Source organism: Asterias amurensis, chromosome 2 (genome assembly GCF_032118995.1).
Source record: "Asterias amurensis chromosome 2, ASM3211899v1".
In the NCBI taxonomy this organism is placed as follows: Eukaryota; Metazoa; Echinodermata; class Asteroidea; order Forcipulatida; family Asteriidae; genus Asterias; species Asterias amurensis.
The window spans coordinates 2,258,692-2,279,661 of NC_092649.1; the positions used below are offsets into that span (position 1 = coordinate 2,258,692).

A 20,970-nucleotide genomic window follows, 5' to 3' on the forward strand; every position below is an offset into this window, starting at 1 on the left:
TTCAGAGGTGTGTTGGCATGGACTTGGACTTCCTTTCTTTAGTGAATGTCATGCAAGTGTCTTCAATAGCAGCGCAAAAACCCAGCGACAAAACCACAAAACAACAGCAAAGGCAAATGAAGAAGTGAAGCGAACCTAAAAAGCATTATTGACCCCTCCAAGTTTAATTTTCTCAAAAAAAAAAATCTACAAGAATTTGTTGAAGTAATGTTTCTCAAAATCAACTAAAAAAACTTTCTACTGCAGTAGTATGATTTTACAGTGCGGCACCATTTGATGCAATGAGATGTTGAGTGATCCCAAACTGGTCAAGGGTAAGTTGCCCCCCCAAAGAAGATTTTGGTAACTTCGTCTCCACAAAAAAACAAGATGACTGCACAGTATTTACAGGAATTGTTTTTTACACATTCTTATCATTTTACATAAATATTTTTTGCCCCGGCACTCCAATTCTAAAAGTAAGAACTTTTAACAGTGGTTTTCAACCAACATTTTTAAACAAAAAAATGATCAATTTCGCAGACAACCTTCAGGAAAACGGCCATAATTTATTTGCTGATGATGTTTGGCACCTTATTTTGGGCTTGTTGGTTTATATGGGTGTTAATCTTCACATTTATCAACAGAAATTGGGTATAATGAGAAGTGATATAATTATTTGGTTATTGCAAAGTTGAAGTGATCCCGAACCGGTCAATGATCCCGAACTGGTCAAATGACTGTACTGGTATGAACTTCATTGAGTTGAGCATTGAGTTTTCACACTGAAAATAACCAATCTTTTGTTCAATAATAACCACCATGTTTTTGTCTATAAAATAGCAGACCTTAAACCGTAAGGCACATTGACAACATTAGTAATTAATGTCACAGACCAGTGCCGGCACTTTAATGTGGCTCATGATAGGCCGTTACTATTAAACAAACCTGTGAGAACTTAACTTTGAAGAGACCATAGTGATCGGAAACCGCTTTCAGAATGCCTATTGCATTCGCAAACGTTTTGGCTCCAAGATTTGACAACCTTCCACCACTCAACCAAACTCTCAGAAAGAGCATAACTGACATTTTCCGAATTCCAATGATTCCCATGTTGACTTAAGGCCCCTTGGGTCCCTAAGGGTCACTTGCTAAATTGTAGCATGGTTGTAAAATTTTACAAAATGTACCTCGTGCAAAAGGACAATTATGTCTACTGTCCAAGTTCTCTTGCCAAATATTGTCAAATGTTGCTACATTTACAACCATTCTAAAATTAAACAAGGAACCCTAGTTAAATTTCTGTCGTGTGAATAGCACTGTAGAATCCGCGATTACCAAAACAAAACTGTTTCATTTCTTGTTCTTTCAGGCATTAATTCATACTGAGAAAAGTCGAGTCAACAATCAATAAAAAATTGCAATGTCTGGGCACAGAAAATAAGTTGTTAAACCACCTTATTTTACTTTCTCGTGATCAAGAAAGGTTTTATGATAATAATTATTTTGAGTAATTACCAATAGTGCTCACTGTCTTTAAGTTATGTGCAAAGCTGTAAAGTAATGTAAAGTCTGTCCCGAGCGAATATGGCTCATTAGGACTGTGATTGTATCTGGTTTTCTCTGCATTAACCGACTGATACTTCCCTCTGGACACTGCAGTTTACTCCCCAGCTCTTGCTGGTACCCATGTGTACTCCTGGGTGGAGAGAAGCATTATGATAAAGTACCTTTCTCAAGGACATAAAGTGTCACGGCTGACTATACATGTAGGCCAGGATTCGAACCCACATTCTGTTAGCACAGAGCTTGAGCCCAATCTTCTAGACCAATTGACCACATCTTGACCAGGACTTGGGGGGAAAGTACAGAGTAAACAGTGCTAACACACATCGATGTATGGGTAAAAACCAAAATTAATATTCTTTGCAAATTGAACATCTATTATGACCGAATCTGTGAAAATTTATTTTGAAAGCCTTACCAATGTTGTGTGCACCATTTGAGTTGAAATACTGGCTGCCTGAACTTGGCATACTGAGACAACATTGGAACTCCAGGAGTCCAACCAGCAAACTCTACCAATATCCTCCGATTCATTCATACTGTGTGATGTATGCAAAGTAAAACCATGTCTGTGTGACTGCTATGTTGATTGTGTACTTTGGAGTTTGGAATTTGCTTTTCAACAATTTTGTTGCGACACCTTTTTTTTTAGGGTGATTTTAAAGAGTGATTTAGACAAACAAGACTAACTTTAATCAAAGAAGACGAACTTGGCCCGTTTTGATACAGTCTGTTTGTTGGTAAACAAAGTTAAGTACTTATTTTAGCAGGAGAATGTTCTTAGAGCACAACAAGTGATTTTCATTGACAACACATTCAAGGAGGTAGCTTTTTCGATAAGTTTTTGTAATTGTTCAATAATGTGCTTTTGTTTTTCAGTTTATTTTGTTTCAATTATTATTATTATTATTATTATTATTATTATTATTATTATTATTATTATTATTATTATTATTATTATTATTATTATTATTATTATTATTATTATTATTATTATTATTATTATTATTATTATTATTATTATTATTATTATTATTATTATTATTATTATTATTATTATTATTATTATTATTATTATTATTATTATTATTATTATTATTATTATTATTATTATTATTATTATTATTATTATTATTATTATTATTATTATTATTATTATTATTATTATTATTATTATTATTATTATTATTATTATTATTATTATTATTATTATTATTATTATTATTATTATTATTATTATTATTATTATTATTATTATTATTATTATTATTATTATTATTATTATTATTATTATTATTATTATTATTATTATTATTATTATTATTATTATTATTATTATTATTATTATTATTATTATTATTATTATTATTATTATTATTATTATTATTATTATTATTATTATTATTATTAAGGAGGTTTGACAATTAGGGTGTGAGTGTTTGTAACAGTCTGCATTGTCTCTTATCCTATTTTTAGTTTCAAAAGGTTTTATAAAATTTGAAAAAATAAAGTTAGTACAAAAAGTATACAGCAGGCCTAGTATTTACGCAACATAGAACTGCCTCCGTTGCCACTGGACTTTGCCTTAGGGCCCCTTTAAATGTAACAATAGGAGAAAGTAAAATTTTCTGTTAGGGGTGCCCTTGACCAAGGAGAACAAACTTTGGTGCACCTACAACTTCAAAAACAGTCATCAGGCCTTAAAACAGATTTATTTGTTAAAAATGTATAAAAGAAAAATATCCAATCCAACAAACTTTTAATCTTGATAACTTACATTTAATCCTGATAAGGATCCCCCCCCCCCCCCATCCAGACATAGCTATCGCTTGTGACTTTAATCTGCCTAGCAACCGTAATCCTGTCTGTTTTTACTGCTACCGTTGGCATTTCTGTCCCTTACAATACTGAAAAGTATCAAATCTAAAGAACATAAGCCTGAAATTAACACCCCCCCCCCCTACCCATGATAGATTACAACCCAAGTAACCCAGTCTTAATGATGTTGAACATTTTTAGTGCACCATGTCTGTCAATGATGACGCTCCTGGCGCAAACAAAAACAAGAACTCTGCCTATAAAGTAGTTTAAAGCCATTGGACACTTTCGGTAAATTAACAGTATTGTCCAAGGCCCTACACTTCCTGTATCACAACATCTATAATAAAATAACAAATCTGTGAAAATTTAGGCTCAATCGGTCATCGGAGTCGGGAGAAAATAACGGGAAAACCCACCCTTGTTTCCGAACATTTCTTTGTGTCATGACATGTGTTTAAAATAAATTTGTAATTCTCTCAAGAATTGATATTGTTTTAATGTTTTCTCTAAAAGTAAAGCATTTCATGGACTAATATTTCAAGGGAAGTCTTTCACCATTACCTTCTGTAAACCCTGTAAGTTATTTGTAAATCTGTGAACTTTTTTTTCTGTACTGGAAACTCCCCTCAGTTAAAACTTACGAAAGTTACCCTCCCAATATCTATGGGAAATGTCAGTGGATTCGTAGAATTTTATGCATGTTTTTTGTTTTTGTTTTTTTTTGGGGGGGAGGGGTCTGACTCAGTTGGTTGATGTGCTGAAATGTTTTTTGTTGTCCATGATCACAATGGTATACCCTCAGGGCTACATCAATATTGTGTAATAACAATTGAGTAATGTTAATTTTGGTTTTTACCCATACACCGATGTGTGTTAGCACTGTATACTCAGTACTTTCCCGAGTCCTGTGAAAAAATATCACAGGCATGTTACTCGGGTGGGATTCGAACCCACGACCCTTGCAATTCTAGAGCAGTGTCTTACCAACTAGACCACCGAGGTTGCCCGGCAGCTAGAGGCAGTTCGAATCCTATGTTTTGGCAGCAATCCCACCCGAGTAACATGCCTGTGATATTTTTTCACAGGACTCGGGAAAGTACTGAGTATACAGTGCTAACACACATCGGTGTATGGGTAAAAACCCAAATTAGTATTCTTTATCCCCGATGCAAATTTAACATCTATTATAACAATTGAGTAATGGTTGCAATTTGTTTTACATTTATGCTGTCAGATCAAGGATGACCAAGGCCCCCCACCCCAAACCCTTGCCTCCTTGGGAAAGTATCTTGCTCAAGGCAGGGAACACTAGAGGGGGAGTCCAGTACTCGTAATCACTCGATTGGGACATGTCATCCTATGAGGCAAGGGTTTTTTCTTTCTTTTCATGAGACTCTATGATGAAACCTCAAGGAAATTGTGCAAGATCCCAGCTTTTTTGAAAACTGGAATGTCTTTCATGTGCATAATTTTTTTCTCTTGCTGCATTTGTATGGACTTTTCAGTCTCTGTTGTTTTGTGTTGTTTTTATTGTTTGTATTCTGCTGTATATTTCTATGGAATTTTTTGATGTAATTTGCAAGGGTCTTGGGTTCGAATCCCACCCGAGCAACATGTTTGTGATATTTTTTTCACAGGACACGGGAAAGTACCTAGAAAACAGTGCTACCACACATCGGTGTATGAGTAAAAACCAAAACTAATGTTATTATATAGGTTTTTTTAATATTATTATAATATTTATGATTAAGCTCGTCTGGTTTTACTGGCACACTCTCAATTATTGGCCTCCATGGACCTGTGTTAGCAGTGACATATGTACCACGTAGATCCTTGTCATTTGATTGGAGGATTGTAGGTCATGTGGTATTCATTGATCAAACCTAATAGATGGCCTACCTGTACACGTCAAAAACCATGAACTTAAATCACTGTGAACTTTTATTCATTTCTCCAGACCACACCACTCATTTTACACAGCGGAACAAAAGGCCCTTGCAGCCGATGCCAGACTAATCTTGCATAATCTTACACAATATTTGGTGCGGTGCCGAGTCACCATACCAGTATTTACAACCTTATTTCAGAAACACTACCTTATTTCAGAAGTGAAGCAACCAAATATGGGATGAAAAAATACACCAAATAGTTCTCATTGGGATTTCAACTCACGACCCCTGACACTCCGGGCAGATGCTCTCTACCAACTGAGCTATGAGGCACAGCGGTATACCCCGTCAGGTTTTCCCTAAGAACCACTTTTTTCTGTGCAAAGTAATAAACGCAGTGTTTGGCATGGTGCCCAGTCACCATAGAAGTTAAATAAATCAAACATGGGATGAGAGAAATATCAAATGGTCCTCACTGGTATTTGAACCCAAGACCCCCGAAACTTCGGGCAGAATATAATCTTGAACAGTTGTGTTTATTCTTACAAGTTCAGCCCATCCTATCAAATGTCAAAGATCTACTTCGATGTAATGAGGCAAAAAAAAAATAAAAAGTTGGTTATCCCTCCCTCATCCTTTTTTGAGGCCGCATCCTTTTTTTACTTGTTTTTAATTCATTTTTATTTTTTTATTTTTTTTAAGACAACTTTGCATGACATTAACTTACTTATCTTTTAAAACATATGCGTTGTGACTTGAAACTGAAAAATGTGTGGCCAGTTTGCATTAAAATGCCTGGCAGCCACCTTTGAAAGAATTAAGAAATAAAAAGGCCCTTCGTCTTTTTTAAAAACCCGGACGATCAACTGGTTTTTTTCAATACTTTGTCTAATACATACAAAAAGCAATGAGTTACCCGTTCCAGATCATAACTCATGCAAATCTTTTCACATCAATGTTTGTATAGAGGAATGTCAACAAGGCAAATGGGTAGAGGTAGAAAAAAGGGACACCCCCTTGCAGAGCGAGAAACATAGACATTGAACCTTACAAAAAACACCAATGTTGTGCTATGCAATTGTTTGTATATTTAAAGGAACATTTTACAGAGTTGTTTTTTGCAAACAAAAACAGTTGCTGGCAGTGTTAAGCACTTCATATAATCCACCATTACAAAAACTGACGAACCTGTGGAAGTTTGGGATCAATCGGCAACTTGAGTCACGAGAAAATAGTGAAAAACCGATTACACATTTTGCATGACATCGATTTAAACAATAAACAAATAAAACGCTCACTGAGCGATAAGTTGCAATTGGGAAATTAGTTCATTCATTTATTTCTCATCAAATATGACATTTCAGACAAAAATGTTTCAAGGGATGTTTTCTACTATCATTAGACCGTGTAAGTTTTACATAAATATCTTAGACAAGTCTTTTTCTTACCAGTTCTGTAAATGGTACAGGTGTGTTTTGTTGCATGGCACACTCGGGTGCAAGTTTTAACTGTTTGATGAAACCGTACCCCATTTTTGGTTATCTTTTTTCAAGCGTTCTCAATATAAGGAGGGATAATTACTCCAAATATTTTATGTCCATAAAAAATGTCCTTGTAAAGAAGCACGGCAACTCTCCATAATGTAAAACATTTTGAGATTTAAGAAACGATTCCCATCAAACGATTTCCTTTTCAATAGCAGAAACTGGGTACCAGCCAAAATTACATTTTAAAACTTTATATTGTTGAGCTGGTGCCCCACCCAATTTTTGCTAAGTAGAGAAATTAGCTGAGCAGAAGTTTCCACATTCTTCACAGCTTTATGAAATCGAGATCATGTGACAATGCTTACAAACAGTAGCTAATTCTTTTTTCAAAGATATAAAAAACTGACATTATTTGGTTAGTATTTTGGAGCATAACTGTTTTGTTAGTGAAGTCAAAATGTCATGCGGATTGTCAATAGTATGGGCTCCCCTGTCAGTCTCTAGATAACCTCAATTAATAACTGATAAGCTTCAGACCAGGCCTCATTGTCCTTCCTCAATACAGGTGATCATTGGTAAGGGTTTATGATTTATGGTCCCCTTTCTAATGGGCCTGCCCTCTCCCACTGTAGGGGCATTGTGACTTTTATATGGACACTTCTATCAATCAATCAATCATTTATACTGATGTTAATTATTACAACCTGTTGAGGAGGGGGAAGGGAATTTATTAGACAGGTTATGTTTGAGTGGTTGAGTTTATTCTTGAGTGAAAATATGAAACTATCACAAACAGAAAGCAACAGGAGATCAATGTCTTCGATCATGTGCTTGAGCTTTTTGTGTGCAGTAAAGAATTACTCTTCACAATAAGCCCTTGTGAGCTAAGGCATGAACAGTGTTCATGTACTGTGACTGGTCGATTCCACAAATAGTCCTAACTTAGGACTAGTCAGGACTCTTTGAGAGTTGTTAAAAACTCAAGGCTAAAGTCATCAGTTAGGGGAAGTACTCGTCCTAACCCGAGATAAGACTAGTCTTAACTCTTTGTGAAGTCCACCCCAGTTGGGCAAATATGGGTTAAGCACATGAAGTTCTGTGAACATTTGGATGTCATGAATAATCAATGCTTAACATATCGGTATATAAAAAACACAAGTAATGTTATTTATCCTCAGTGTAAATTTAACATCTTTTTACTTGGTACTCACATGAACTAAATGACTCCCATCCCGACCAATGAGGCTTTGTAAACCAAGATGGCTTGTTGTCCTTAGGGTAGAGGCTGCTTATTGGCTGAAAGTTGTAAATCCTTCATCTCAGCTGCTCTCCAGTTACACATTACTGCAGAGGAATGTTGTTTGACTCTGTCCGTGCACACTAATACCTACTTCAAATGTATGTTGAGCTTATCTGCGTGTAGATCATAGACCATAGAGGGATACGTACATGTAAAGGCAGACAATCGGTTAAGCCAGCTACATAAAGCCACAGTCCATTTTTGAAAACTCATTGACCTGTGTCACTGTATGGCATTCAACATCCTTGACATAAATCGTACACAATTATGTAGGATTGTTGGTGCACACAGAGCACACAACACTGCCAGTTATAAAATGTAGATTGAAGCTCTGTATGACAGTGTTAACATTCAGAATGTTAGAGGGTCAAAGAACAAATTCAGGGGGGGGGGGTAAATTTTTGTAAAAGGAGAACTGTATCTTTACCCAAACTCAGGGTACACTAGCAGTGGCACAATTAACGGTGTCGGGGGGAGGGGGGGGGGCTAGGCTCGATTCCCCTGCTCAGAACAATTCCCCCCCCCCCCTTCTACCCACTGAATTGAGGCCAGCAAATGCGAATATTAGCCCACACCCGCCCCCCCCCCCCCCCCAATGACGTATCAATGCGCTTTACATTTAATTGTATAGCATTCATTTTCATTATATAGGGCTAGATAACTCAGTAGGTAGAGCGCCGGCACGTTAATCCGGAGGTCATTGGTTTGAATCCCACTCTAGTCAATTCTTTCTTCAACCCCAAAAATCAAAGTTCATTTTCAGAACATAAGTAGCACTTTTGGGGAATACATCTGCTTTTAGTGGGTCGATTTAAAGACACAATTTTTAATTACCCTGACCTGAGATGACCACCAATCTGGGAAATTGACTAAGCAAAATGTGCCGTTGTTAACAGGACAATTTTCATGGTGTAAACACTCCCCGTCATCGCATCATAAAAATAATAATGTAAATATCATGCATGCAGGAAGACCAGGGGGCGATTTCACAAGTACATCGCGAGACAAATTGTCAGTAGTACCATAGTGATTTGTATTGTGAAATCACACTTTACTTAGCAGCTTTGATTGATTTGCAGTTACGATCAATCTTAGCTCTTAATGAGATCAGCCCCAGGCTTGGTAGCTCTTTTGTAAACATGTGATGTCACATAGTATATAATGCCATAAAAGTTCTCAAAGTGGCTCCCAAAATGGCAGACCATGTGGAGACAGTAGCTGTGTGTGATGAGAGAGTGCAGCGAGTCGATACCCTCATTTGTGGTCCTCTTCAAGGGCAACTCATTTTATATTTTACCTCAGAAGACACTTCATCTTAAAAAATAGAACCCAACAAAATGTTTGTAGTGGATATTTATTGTTAATTTCTGTGCACTAATGCTGACCAATGCCATGCCAAGGCCCCTTAACATACACACTTTCAGTAAACAGTATTGTCCAAGTCCCACACTTCGTGTATCACAACTTATATATAAAATAACAAACCTGTGAAAACTTAGGCTCAATCGGTCATCGGAGTCGGGAGAAAATAACGGGAAAACCCACTCCTGTTTTCGCTTGTTTTGCCTTTGTTCATGACATGTGTTTATAATAAATTCATAATTCTCGCTATCGAGAATTAATATTGTTTAATGTTTTCTCAAAAAGTAAAGCATTTCATGGAACATAATTTCAAGAGAAGTCTTTCACTATTATCTTTTGTAAACCCTGTGAATTATTTGTAAATCTGTGAACTTTTTTCTTCTTCTGTAGCGAAAGTGTATAATGGCTTTAAGAAGGCACTGAAAACACACGAGTTGTTCGAAAATTAATTAAATTCTACAAATATGTATTATTTTAAATGCTATCAACGACTGTGAGGTTTTTTTTATCTAGAGTGCAAATAAATTTTCATCTTGTAAATAATGAGAGCGTTATTTGCCAAAGTTACATCACAGAACTTCAAAGAGGAGGTTACCACTCTTAATAATAATGGGAATAAAAACCTACGCGGTTAGAATAGGTGTACAGCAGCTCCCGATAGCAGAAAGGGTTTTGAGAATTATTTCACTTCGAAGTAATTTGGTTTTGGAAAATACATTTTCATTTTTCAAATTTGAACCTGAGAAACATTAGTCAGAAATGTTTCTCAGTTTGAGTATTCCAACTTTTTATTAGTCTTTCTGCATGGACATAGTGGCTTTGGACTTTTGCCAACATATCTTTAAATAAACTACCACCTTTTGAAATTAATTTTTCTAACGTTAGTTTTTTTTAATATAATATCTACATTTATGTAAGATTAAATCAATGAAACGGCTACCAAACAAGGTCAACTTTCTCTATAAGCATTTTATCATACAAATGTAGCAGAAAATTTACCTCATTAAATTTTTGCGATTTCCCTTCCTGGTTCAAACATGATTCAAACTGTCCGATTACCATCAAGCACGCTTTACAAGGTCATAAGTTCTGGGTTCGAATCCCACCCAAAGAGCAGGGCCCAATTCATGTCTCTGCTTACCGTATAAGCAAAGAATCAACGCTTACAGAGGCGGGGTATTTTTGCTTGTGCCTTGTGCCTGTGTATACTAGGCCTGTTACTAGGCATTCTTTGCTTACACAGCTAGCGCAGAAATTCAGCGCTTGCACAGTAAGTGGAGAATGGTGATCGTAAGCGCAGATTTGGGCGGTAAGCAGAGTCTTGAAATTGGGCCGAGGTGAATTCTTCTGGACTCAGACATCAATGCTGATCACTTATCGGTTTAAAGGCAGTGGACACTATTGGTAATTGTCAAAGACTAGCCTTCACAATTGGCGTATCTCAACATATGCATAAAATAACAAACCTGTGAAAATTTGAGCTCAATCGGTCATCGAACTTGAGAGATAACAATGAAAGAAAAAACACCCTTGTCACACAAATTGTGTGCATTTGGATGGTTGATTTCGAGACCTCAAGTTCTAAATCTGAGGTCTCGAAATCAAAATCATGGAAAATTACTTCTCGAAAACTATGGCACTTCAGAGGGAGCCAGGTCTCACAATGTTTTATACCCTCAACCTCTCCCCATTACTCGTCACAAAGAAATGGTTTATGCTAATAATTATTTTGAGTAATTACCAATAGTGTCCACTGCCTTTAAGGGTGACACCAAAATTATTAATTCACCTTGGTTTAAATTATATTAAATATACACAAAAGTCTATGGGTTTTTTTCAAATTATATTTAAAGAAAGAAAAATAATTAAAGTATTATTCTGCAATACCTTCATCTTGGTGGTACATTGTAAAACATGAGAGCTGCCGACTCGCCCTAATTCTGCAAAAAGTTCCTTGAAAATAAACCAATCTTTCCACATTCTTACGAACAAATTTCAAAATCTCCAAGATTACAAAAACTTGTTTTCCTATTATGTTGAATGTAATTAAACATAGCCTCACGAATTATTGTACAAAAAATCTCCCAGATTTCAAGATGCAAATGTTTGCAGCTCTGTAACATTACCAAAGAGCACACATACTCAAAACCTCAACTATACTAGTAACATCAATTAATAAACAACAGCCTTTAACTATCAAATTATAAAAACAAGATTTCTTTAAAATGTACACAGTTAGTTTCCATTGTAGTTTATTTAGTGATATTTGGAATAAAAAGTCACACCCCTGTAAGGTGGTCCCCTGGCTTCCGCTTCCCAGGTTTTATCATAAACTTGGTATGATCCCTGGCTATAACAAGTTAAATGACTTCTGATTGGCATCCCCCCAAAAAACAACCAAGATAGAGACCGCCAACATATGGTAACATAGCTCAGTTGGTAGACCATTGGCATGTTAATCTGGCAGTTGAAACCTTTCTTTGTTCAACCCCAAAACATTTTAAAAGATACCACTTTTTAACCCTAACCCTCCGTTACACATGAGGCATACCTTTAAATGATGCACTGGTTTGCATCAATACTGGAACATCCCCTAAATAATTATTAGTATTACATGTAATTAGAAAATATGGTGTGAAATATGCGAAATAATTAATTACAATGCACAAGAATAAGGTTACCAGCCGAAATGCCATGTCACAATCTGCGAGTGGACTGGCATCGTGGGCCAAATTTCATAAAGCCTGTAAGCACAAAAAATTTGCTCAGCATGAAATTTCTTCCTCGATAAAAATAAGATTACCAACTAAATTTCCATTTGTTGCATATTGCTTGTTACTGGTATTTAGCTGCACCTCGCTTATCCTGAAAATCACTTGGACATTTGGTTGGTAATCCTGTTTTCATCCAGGAAGAAACCTCATGCTAAGCAAGGTTGGTGCTTACAGGCTTTATGATATTGGGCCCTGCTCATTTCTGCTAAGCAGAAAACTGTTGAGCAAAACTCTCTGCTTAAGCAGCTCTATGAAACAATGAACAAGATGATGAGGCTACCAACCAAAATAGCATGTCACATCTACAATATGTGACGCCATAAGTTCAGGTTCTTTTTAGGAGTCCTTTTTGTTGTTCTCTTCCTCTACTGTTCTCTGCAATAAAAAATATAAAAAAATTACTTAAAATGTGGACAGATAAAAGGGAAATTGCTGTGCCATAGATGACAGGAATAGTCTGAAGTCATAACATCCTTTCACTAGTTACATCTGACAGTTTACAAGTTTACAAGTTAACTTCCTTCTTTCAATTCAATTCAATTCAATTCAAAAATGGTTTATTAAAACATGACTCGTAGTTAAAAAAAACTGAATTGCACATGTCAACATCATAATATGTTAAAAAAGTTACATGAAGTAGAAGTATTAATTATTCCCATACACCGATCTAGGCGCGCACCGGGCACGCAAGTGTTGAGCACCGCACGCCATTTGCTGCGGTGTCCTCAGTGCCTAGATTATGCACAAAAAGTCGGCAGTTGTTGATTTTTTTCACAAGAGGGCGCTACCAATTTTGTTTCGTCGCATTGGTCTATACTTCAGGCCTTCAATTACACGGAGGTCATGGCCTTCATTGCCCTTGTCTTGGCCTTGGTGCCCCTTCAAAATTTTCCCATAAGACTTTATAAAAGATTTGTAATGGAAGTGCCCTTTGAAAAATAAAAATGGCCTTGCCCTTTCAAAGATGAAATTCCAGGCCTGATCTTACAAATATTCATGACCAAGTGTCCAATATTCACTGGTCCATTCAACATCACGTGTAACTCAATATGTATGGGGCCGGTGTAGTAAAACAAATACCACATGGTTTATTTTTAGTGAACAGTTGATATTTAAAAGCTCCCCTCGATATTGAAAGTTGACAAACTAGTTTCCTCGGCTACTTCCTGGACATGAAACCATGGCCTCCAGTTTACAAAGTGCTCAGATTCATCTAAAGATCAGTTCTCAATATTGCCATTGCAGTGACATCATACTTTGACTGAAGAAATTTAGCCAGAAGAGGGCGCTATTACATGAAGATAATTGTGCAGAGCATGCAAATTTCAAGGCATGTTTGCATAATGAATATTTCACTTAGTGCTCAACTTGGATACATTCAATGCAGAGTTGAGGCGAACCAAAGCTTAACTGTTAATTTGAACAATTCAAATCAATTCTTTATTCATCATGCCCAGCGTGAAAATCACTTTCTCGGTTTGCACATTCAAAATACAGTTATTAAAATAGCAGAAAAACATACATGAACCATGCCTCAACCTTATGGACTGTGAAGGGGATAACCCTGTTTCAGCCCCAGGAGTAGGTTGCACCGTGCCCCTGGTGACAGTTGATTTGGGTTGATAGCCCAAATCAGTCAAGTGTAGCCCTCACCTTAAAGTGGCCGGACGTGGTCTTTGTGAATTAGGGCTATTTAAATCCCTTAAAGTTGCTATGTCAAATTTTTGGCCCCAAACATTAAAAAATAGATTTTTTTGAGTGAATTGTATTTCAAAGAGTATCATCCGCTCTGAGGAAAAAAAGTTTAACTTTTACTTTTAATGGTCGGGAACCATGAACAAAATTTAACACTTTTCTTATAAAACACATAAGAATTGGTCAGGTGATATTATTGTCGGGATCCCGACAAAAACTAATTTTGAGCTTTTTATTTCACTGCTACTAATAATTGGTGGACTTTTTCGAGCAACGGCTCAAATGAAAGCTTGTAACTTTCTCGACCCCCATCAAAATACCTATTGAATTTTAAATCAAAATTTGGGGGTCAAATCGGCCAAAAATCTGACATAGCATCTTTAAATGGATTCACCAAGCTAATCCGCATCATCAGTACTAAAGCAGCATGCAGTATCAGAGTCTAGCTTTCTCCAGAAGACGATCAAAGCATACTGATCAAACGTCAAGTTTAAACCAACGGTTCTTTTTAGCACCACCCAAACTCATTTAGAGATTATCATTACATGGTGCTACTGCAAACCTTACTATATCAGATCCACTCTGATCAACTCTACACCCACCTGCAATTGGGCGTGTTCCTTAAGGAGGCGGTCATACTCCAAGTTGACTCCCTCAGCTTGCTTCTTGATGGATGTCAAGTCAGCTTTGGCCTTGTTTAGAGCTTCCTTGCTGCTTGCCAGTTCCTCCTTGACTTTCTTCAACTCCTCGATGGCCTCTTTCTCTGGGCTGGCGGCATCCACTGATGAACCATCACCCTGCGAACACGAATGAAAGATTAAAATAAACAAATATACATGTACTACTGCATCCCTGTTTGATATTATGACAACCTATCAAATGTCAAGCCATTACTCGACCGATCCAAGGCAAAATAGTGTCCTTTAATGCCATTATACACTTTGGGTACAGAAAAAAAAAAAAAAAGTTCACAGATTTACAAATAATTTACAGGGTTTACAGAAGGTAACAGTGAAAGACTTCTCTTGAAATATTGTTCCATGAAATGCTTTACTTTTTGAGAAAACATAAAAACAATTATCAATTCTCGATTCGCAAGAATTACAGATTTATTTTAAACACATGTCATGACACGGCGAAACGTGCGGAAACAAGAGTGGGATTTCCCGTTATTTTCTCCCGACTCCATTGACCGATTGAGCCTAAATTTTCACAGGTATGTTATTTTATATATAAGTTGGGATACACGAAGTGTGGGACTTGGACAATACTGTTTACCGAAAGTGTCCAATGGCTTTAATAGTATTGACTTAAAGCAATAAAAAAAATACTGATCACTGGTCATGGGCTGTTATTCTTATCCAAGACTAAACAATTGGATGTTTGAGTTGCCATAAAGCGGGGTATTTTATAGGATTCTATAGCTGGGTCACTAGCCTAAAAAGCAGGGCATGCATTGGAGGGGAAACTCAGAAGGACGCAGGGCTTGTAACTCAACATTATATCTCAACCAGAAATAGTTGTACAAGACCAGCATTAAAGTGACAAAACAAATTATATTTAGTTGTACAAAAGCACCGAGATAGGGAAGATTAATCTCTGTTTTTTCGGGTATTAAGTGTACTTCATTACTCATAATATCTTAGAACAGAAACAATTTATGTTCAAATCTCACTTTGATTCTGGAAAATACCTTTCAATTCTGTTCAGTAATGAAGTATTCAAAGACACTGGACCCTTTTGGTAATTGTCAAATACCAGTCTTCTCTCTTGGTGTATCTCAACATATGCACAAAATAACAAACCTGTGAAAACTTGAGCTCAATTGGATGGCAAAGTTGTGTGCTTTCAGATGCGGGATTTCAAGACCTCAAACTCTAAATCTGATGTCTCAAAATCAAATTCTTGGAAAACTACTTCCTTCTCGAAAACTACGTTACTTCAGAGGGCGTGATTTCTCACAATGTTTTATACTATCAACCTCTCCCCATTACTCGTTACCAAGAAATGTTTTATGCTAATAATTTTTTTGAGTAATTACCAATAGTGTCCACTGCCTTTAACACCCCAAAAGACAGATGAGGTAAATTTTCTCTCACATTGTGTTAGTGTTTAATTGTTCAGACAAAAACAGTTAAATGCATGTTAAGTTGTGTCAGGACTCTGGAATTCTGTTCTCAAATTGAATCTCGTATTTTACAAAAATTTCTTGTCCAGTAAGAATGTTGAGCAACCAGCCCTGCACATAGAGCTCCGGAGATTTCATCCTCGATAAAAACAGGATTACCAACCAAATTTCCACCTGATTTTCAGGATAAGGAAACAACAGCTTGAGATACTAGTAACACGCAATATGCAACAAATAGAAATTTTGTTGATCATCCTGTTTTTATCGAGGAAGAAATGTCATGCTTAGTAAATAATTGTTTATGCTTATTAGCAGCTCTATGAAATCGGGGCCAGGTTATATCACAGGCCACCCCCCCCCCCTCACCTCTTTCTTTTCCTTCAAGTCTTTCAGCTCTTGCATGAGTTTCTGAGCATGATCTGAAGCTCCTTGTGCCTGCTTGAGGGATGCCTCGTTGGAAGCCTGTAGTCTGGCCTCCGTGGAGATCAGGGTGCAGACTCTCTGAAGCACACTAGAGAAGAGAGAAAAGAGAAGAGGAGGAAAAACAATAACAACTAGAAACACAGGGGAAAAACAATAACAACTGGAAACTTTGTACAAATTTTGTTGTGTCTGTTTTTTTCTTTTTGTTTTATTTGTTTGTTGGTTTTTACTGCGCCTTGAACACCCAGCAGGGTGGATACGTGCGCATTACAAGTCTTATTATTATTATTTATTATTGACATACCCGCTGCTAAAACATAGGATTTGAACTGCCTCTAGCTACCGGGCAATCTCTGTAGTCTAGAATTGCAAGGGTCGTGGGTTCAAATCCCAAACGTGTATAAATATGCCTGCGATTTTGGCACTGAACTCGGGAAAGTACTGAGTGTACAGTGCTAACACACATCAGTGTATATAGGTAAAACCAAAAATAATACACAACTATAAGTAAACAAATAACTGTTAATTTATACTCACAGCCAAAGGAAGAGAGCAAAGCCAGCAATGTAGAGATTTCTCTGGGAGCGGAATAGTTTCATGTTGAGCTGCGTCTCAGCTCCGGGCATTGAGATGTCAATTTCTTCAAATGCTGCATTGTACTTCCTGACATCTCGGATGGCGTCTAGTAAAGAAAAAAATGTCCTCTTTCAATGTGACCTGCCGTCGATTTCACCAAATTCTTCCTTACTTCGGATTAATCAAAGGACTTAGGGCGAGTTAAGTTCCATATCCATAGACGTTAGGACGGGTTACACGTCCTAACTCCAGATAGAATTAATCCTAACGTTTTGTGAAACGCTAAGCTTGATTTCACAAAGAGCTGAGACTGATCTTAACTGCAAATTAATCTAAATTGCTAAGTGAAGTGTGACGTCACACCACAAATTACTATGGTGACACTGACAACTCATCTTAAGATGCATTTTAATGCTTTGTGAAATCAAGCCCTGATCTCACAAAATGTGTAAACAATTCCTGAAACAACCCCGACTTGAAATCCTGACATGATTAGGCTAATAATCAATATCACCTTATCCAAATAATTGGATTTATTGGAGGAATACAATTCTTTGTCAGCACACCTTGGTTTTCAGGCAACGTTGACAGTGGTTCCCACACCTCCACTACAACTCCATTGCCCGCTTTTCTTTCGCGTTTGGATTTTAAACACTTCCAGCATTTTTAGCTTTTTTGTCAATTCTGTTTTAGAAATAAAATTCTTTTTCACCAAACTATATGTGCCTATAATGGATTGATCTATTCTGACAAGGATGGAACCCTACCAATAAACAGAAGGCCTAGGATACAGATGAACACATTGAAGTAGATGTAGGAAAACGCATTAATCGACTTCAACAAGTTGGAGTTGAAGATCTTCTGCCACCTGCAAGATAGAAAAATAAAACGTCAAAACACATATCATCAATAGTTTCATTGAACTTGATTTGGAATCAAGGCAAAGTATATTTATAAGCGCATTTTACAAATATTTTTAACACACTTTTAACATAAGTGCCCTTGTCATTGGGTCAATATCATTCCTGTAATCTTTCTCAGCTCCTTGGGGAGTAAACAGACCGAGACCGGGTTGCCAATGGAGCTCTAAAGGTTTTTTCAAACCCAATAGCCTTTTTGAGGTACGTTGGCGAACACTTTAGGAGTGCACTATCATTATTATTATTATTACTTGGTTTGGATGTATACACACAAATTTAACCATTTCCTAACATACTGTCATATCATTGTGTCCACCATATCTCAAACTGGCTTACATGTACATCCACCTCCACCCAAGCAGATACCCATTTATACCTCCTGGATCCAATTACATAGCCTAATACTAAAAATAACAAAAAACAGCAGTTGTAAGACGCTCTTTCTTTGTATATGTATAAACATTCAAAGACGCCGCTCTATGTCAATAAAAGAAATCTCAGATGTGTTCAAAGACCAGTCTGAAAAGATTTATTTTATTTATTTATTTTTTTATTTCCAGGCAAACAGTACATATAGAGAATAGGCAATAAAAAATAAGACTACACAGAGAACAAGCCTGCGGATAACCAAAAAGCGAATATAATCACTCTCTAAAGGCGATCCAGAGACTAAAAGATGTGTTTTAAGGGAGTTTTGGAAGTGAGAAATGTCATGTCTTAGACTTTTGAGGCAGAGAGTTCCAGGGATGGGGGGCAAGACTAGAGAAGACATTATCAACTTACATGTACGGCTTGATGAAAGGCAACATAAGAAGGAACAGAATGCCCGTCTCCACGTAGAGGAATCCGGCCACAAAGGTCCACTGTAGTGTCATGGTGTTTATCAGGCTTTATCAGAACAACGAAGTATGGAATAGACACAACTCCCGACAGTCAGTTCCAAGGATGCTGTGAAGTCACTTACTCTGCAAGATAAAAAAAACAATCATTTGTTGTGAATATTATTACGGCTACTTAAGTGTCATGGCCGAGCAGTTAAGAGCATCAAATTCTGGGTTCCAAGGAGAAACATTTCTCAACTAATGACATTGTTTCAAGTAAAAATTTACATCGCTGATGAACTGTCTGCACAGGAGATGTTGAATAATTTCTTGAAAAACAAAATTTCAAGTGAGGTTTGTAGAAACATCTTACACGTAGGCCTACAATGTATGCACAAACATTCCCTTTATGTTGGTGGTTCCGAGGTGATTTGACCACTCAATGTTTTGATCAGTATGCTCCGATCATCTTCTTCCTCCTATGGACAATCAGAGCATACTGATCAAGTTGTTAATAAACCACATGACCTCTCAGACCCACCACAATAGACCGATCCATTAAGCTCAGCCCCATTGCGTATTGAACAATCACAACGCAAGGAAGGTCCGACAAATAAGGTCCGACATGCATTCGCGTAAGCTTGGCGCGCACGTCAGAGTGTGCAGAAAGGCATGGGAGAGGTGCACGTGTTCTTGCTCACACGTGCGTCGTGGGCGGAGCTTAATGGATCGGTCTATTCCTACTGGGAGTTTATGTTCAATGGTCACTGTCTCAGCAATAAGGCTCGGAGCCTTATAGTTTCTAGAAGAAGTCTCAGCAAACCTCACTTCCTTCCTTGTAATTCCCCCCACGCAAAATTTCAAATCTTAAACAGCTTGTAATTTTAGATGATCAATCTGCTCCCTGAACAAATTAGGGTCGTCTGCAGACGATGACCTACATTGTGTTTTGAGAACATTCTGGGGGCTTCAAATTTTACTTTCACTTCAAATGGGCTTTCTTGACATCAGACAACTAAAACTAGGGAAAAGCTGTGACGTACTGGCCAAATTAAGAGGTATATTTCTAATACATAAAGCTTCTATTTTTCCTGTTTTAAGGGTTTCCATTGAAGAAGACACCTTTTTATCTCTACAAAAATCTACTCAGTGTGGTATTTGAACAAAGGGTACTATTATTATTAAAATTAATGTGAAGTTTGCAGCTTGTTTCCATACGCTTCCAGATAGGATCGCCGTGTTTTGCACATTTTTTGCTGAACTCCCTAACCATGCGAACCACCTGGTCACAGTGCTGGTTAGCCCCACTTGTGTGGCTAAGGCTAGCTCAGCTAGCCTTGGCCACACAAGTGGGGCTAAGTGCTGGTGAGGATCAGGAGTAGAGACTGGGCTGAGAAGGAAAGATTGGTTGAATAAAGAAGAAGTGGAACAGTTTTAACTTTATAAATTAGACATTACTGGTTGGTATTTGCATGGAGGTAGAATGGTATTAGTTACTACACAGACTGATGACATGTCAGTTGCCACTCCCAGCTGTCACTTTGTCAGTATTTGGTGTTATAACTTATTGGGAAGCTACTTACTTGCTTGCTAGTGCTACACTAGCCCTGGAGTGGTAGGACGTCCGTCAGTGCCACTGCACTGACAACGGAGGAGTCCAACCTGGGCTAGTGCTACACTAGAAAAGTGGGAGGGGACACCTAGCTCACAACAAATTGAAATTAAAAAGTAAAACTTTAAAAATTAATTTAAAATTAAGTCAAATATTCAAAGCGAATGTAGCCTACCTCGTTCTCGCATAAGTACAACTATACCGTATAAATAACTAGTCAATTGAAAAAGTTACCTTCGTCAGCTGGTTCGTGACAATTATTATGCAATAGATGAACTTAAATTTTATTGCATCTGTGATAGGGCCTACGTGTCCTTTAAAAATACAATACAAAAATACACTGAACTGGAGCTAGCCGCGTATTTGGGCCAAGATTTTCCAGCCGCTAATTCATTCATGAGAGCCGCGTGATCAGGAAAATTAGAATCCATGCAGTACAAGGTGGTAAAAATGTGTACTTATGTCAACAGAGAGCGGTTTGAATGTAAACATACATACATGTAGGTCACATCACGAAGATGACACAGAAAAAATATCTTGTGTATAAAAGTTTCGATTTATCGTGTCAGGATAACTGTAATCGTGTACGTTCATGATAAATCCAAAACTGTGATCTT

General features: G+C 37.1%; 2 protein-coding genes across 5 annotated transcripts in view; both read right to left on the reverse strand.

The window, feature by feature from the left end:
• The window catches only part of LOC139951811 (uncharacterized), a 32,898-nt gene extending 24,535 nt beyond the window's left edge, over positions 1-8,363 (reverse strand). For 2 of the 4 annotated variants that reach the window (XM_071950881.1, XM_071950888.1), the window contains exon 1: positions 7,954-8,363. The gene's annotated coding sequence lies outside the window, so the exon portion shown is untranslated. Of the gene's footprint in view, positions 1-1,963; positions 2,076-7,953 lie in introns of those variants that run through there. The other 2 variants (XM_071950895.1, XM_071950892.1) reach the window with 2 other exon arrangements.
• Positions 8,364-9,141: 778 nt separating this feature from the next.
• Positions 9,142-20,704, reverse strand: LOC139954491 (B-cell receptor-associated protein 31-like). The gene is made up of 7 exons (XM_071954307.1): positions 20,588-20,704; positions 18,704-18,885; positions 17,768-17,868; positions 16,962-17,106; positions 16,368-16,512; positions 14,476-14,670; positions 9,142-12,553 (listed from the first exon to the last, which is right to left on the reverse strand). Exons 2-7 carry the CDS (start codon positions 18,793-18,795, stop codon positions 12,515-12,517), a joined length of 717 nt encoding a protein of 238 aa, XP_071810408.1. The 5' UTR covers positions 18,796-18,885; positions 20,588-20,704; the 3' UTR covers positions 9,142-12,514.
• Positions 20,705-20,970: the final 266 nt, after the last annotated feature.

Excerpts from the sequence above, each read along its gene's own strand:
- LOC139954491 (XM_071954307.1), bottom strand. The coding sequence starts at position 18,795 with ATGACACTACAGTGGACCTTTGTGGCCGGATTCCTCTACGTGGAGACG. Across the intron at positions 17,869-18,703 it reads CCTTTCATCAAGCCGTACAT|GTGGCAGAAGATCTTCAACT; the intron begins GTAAGTTGATAA and ends TCTATCTTGCAG. Across the intron at positions 16,513-16,961 it reads TTTGCTCTCTTCCTTTGGCT|TGTGCTTCAGAGAGTCTGCA; the intron begins GTGAGTATAAAT and ends TCTCTTCTCTAG.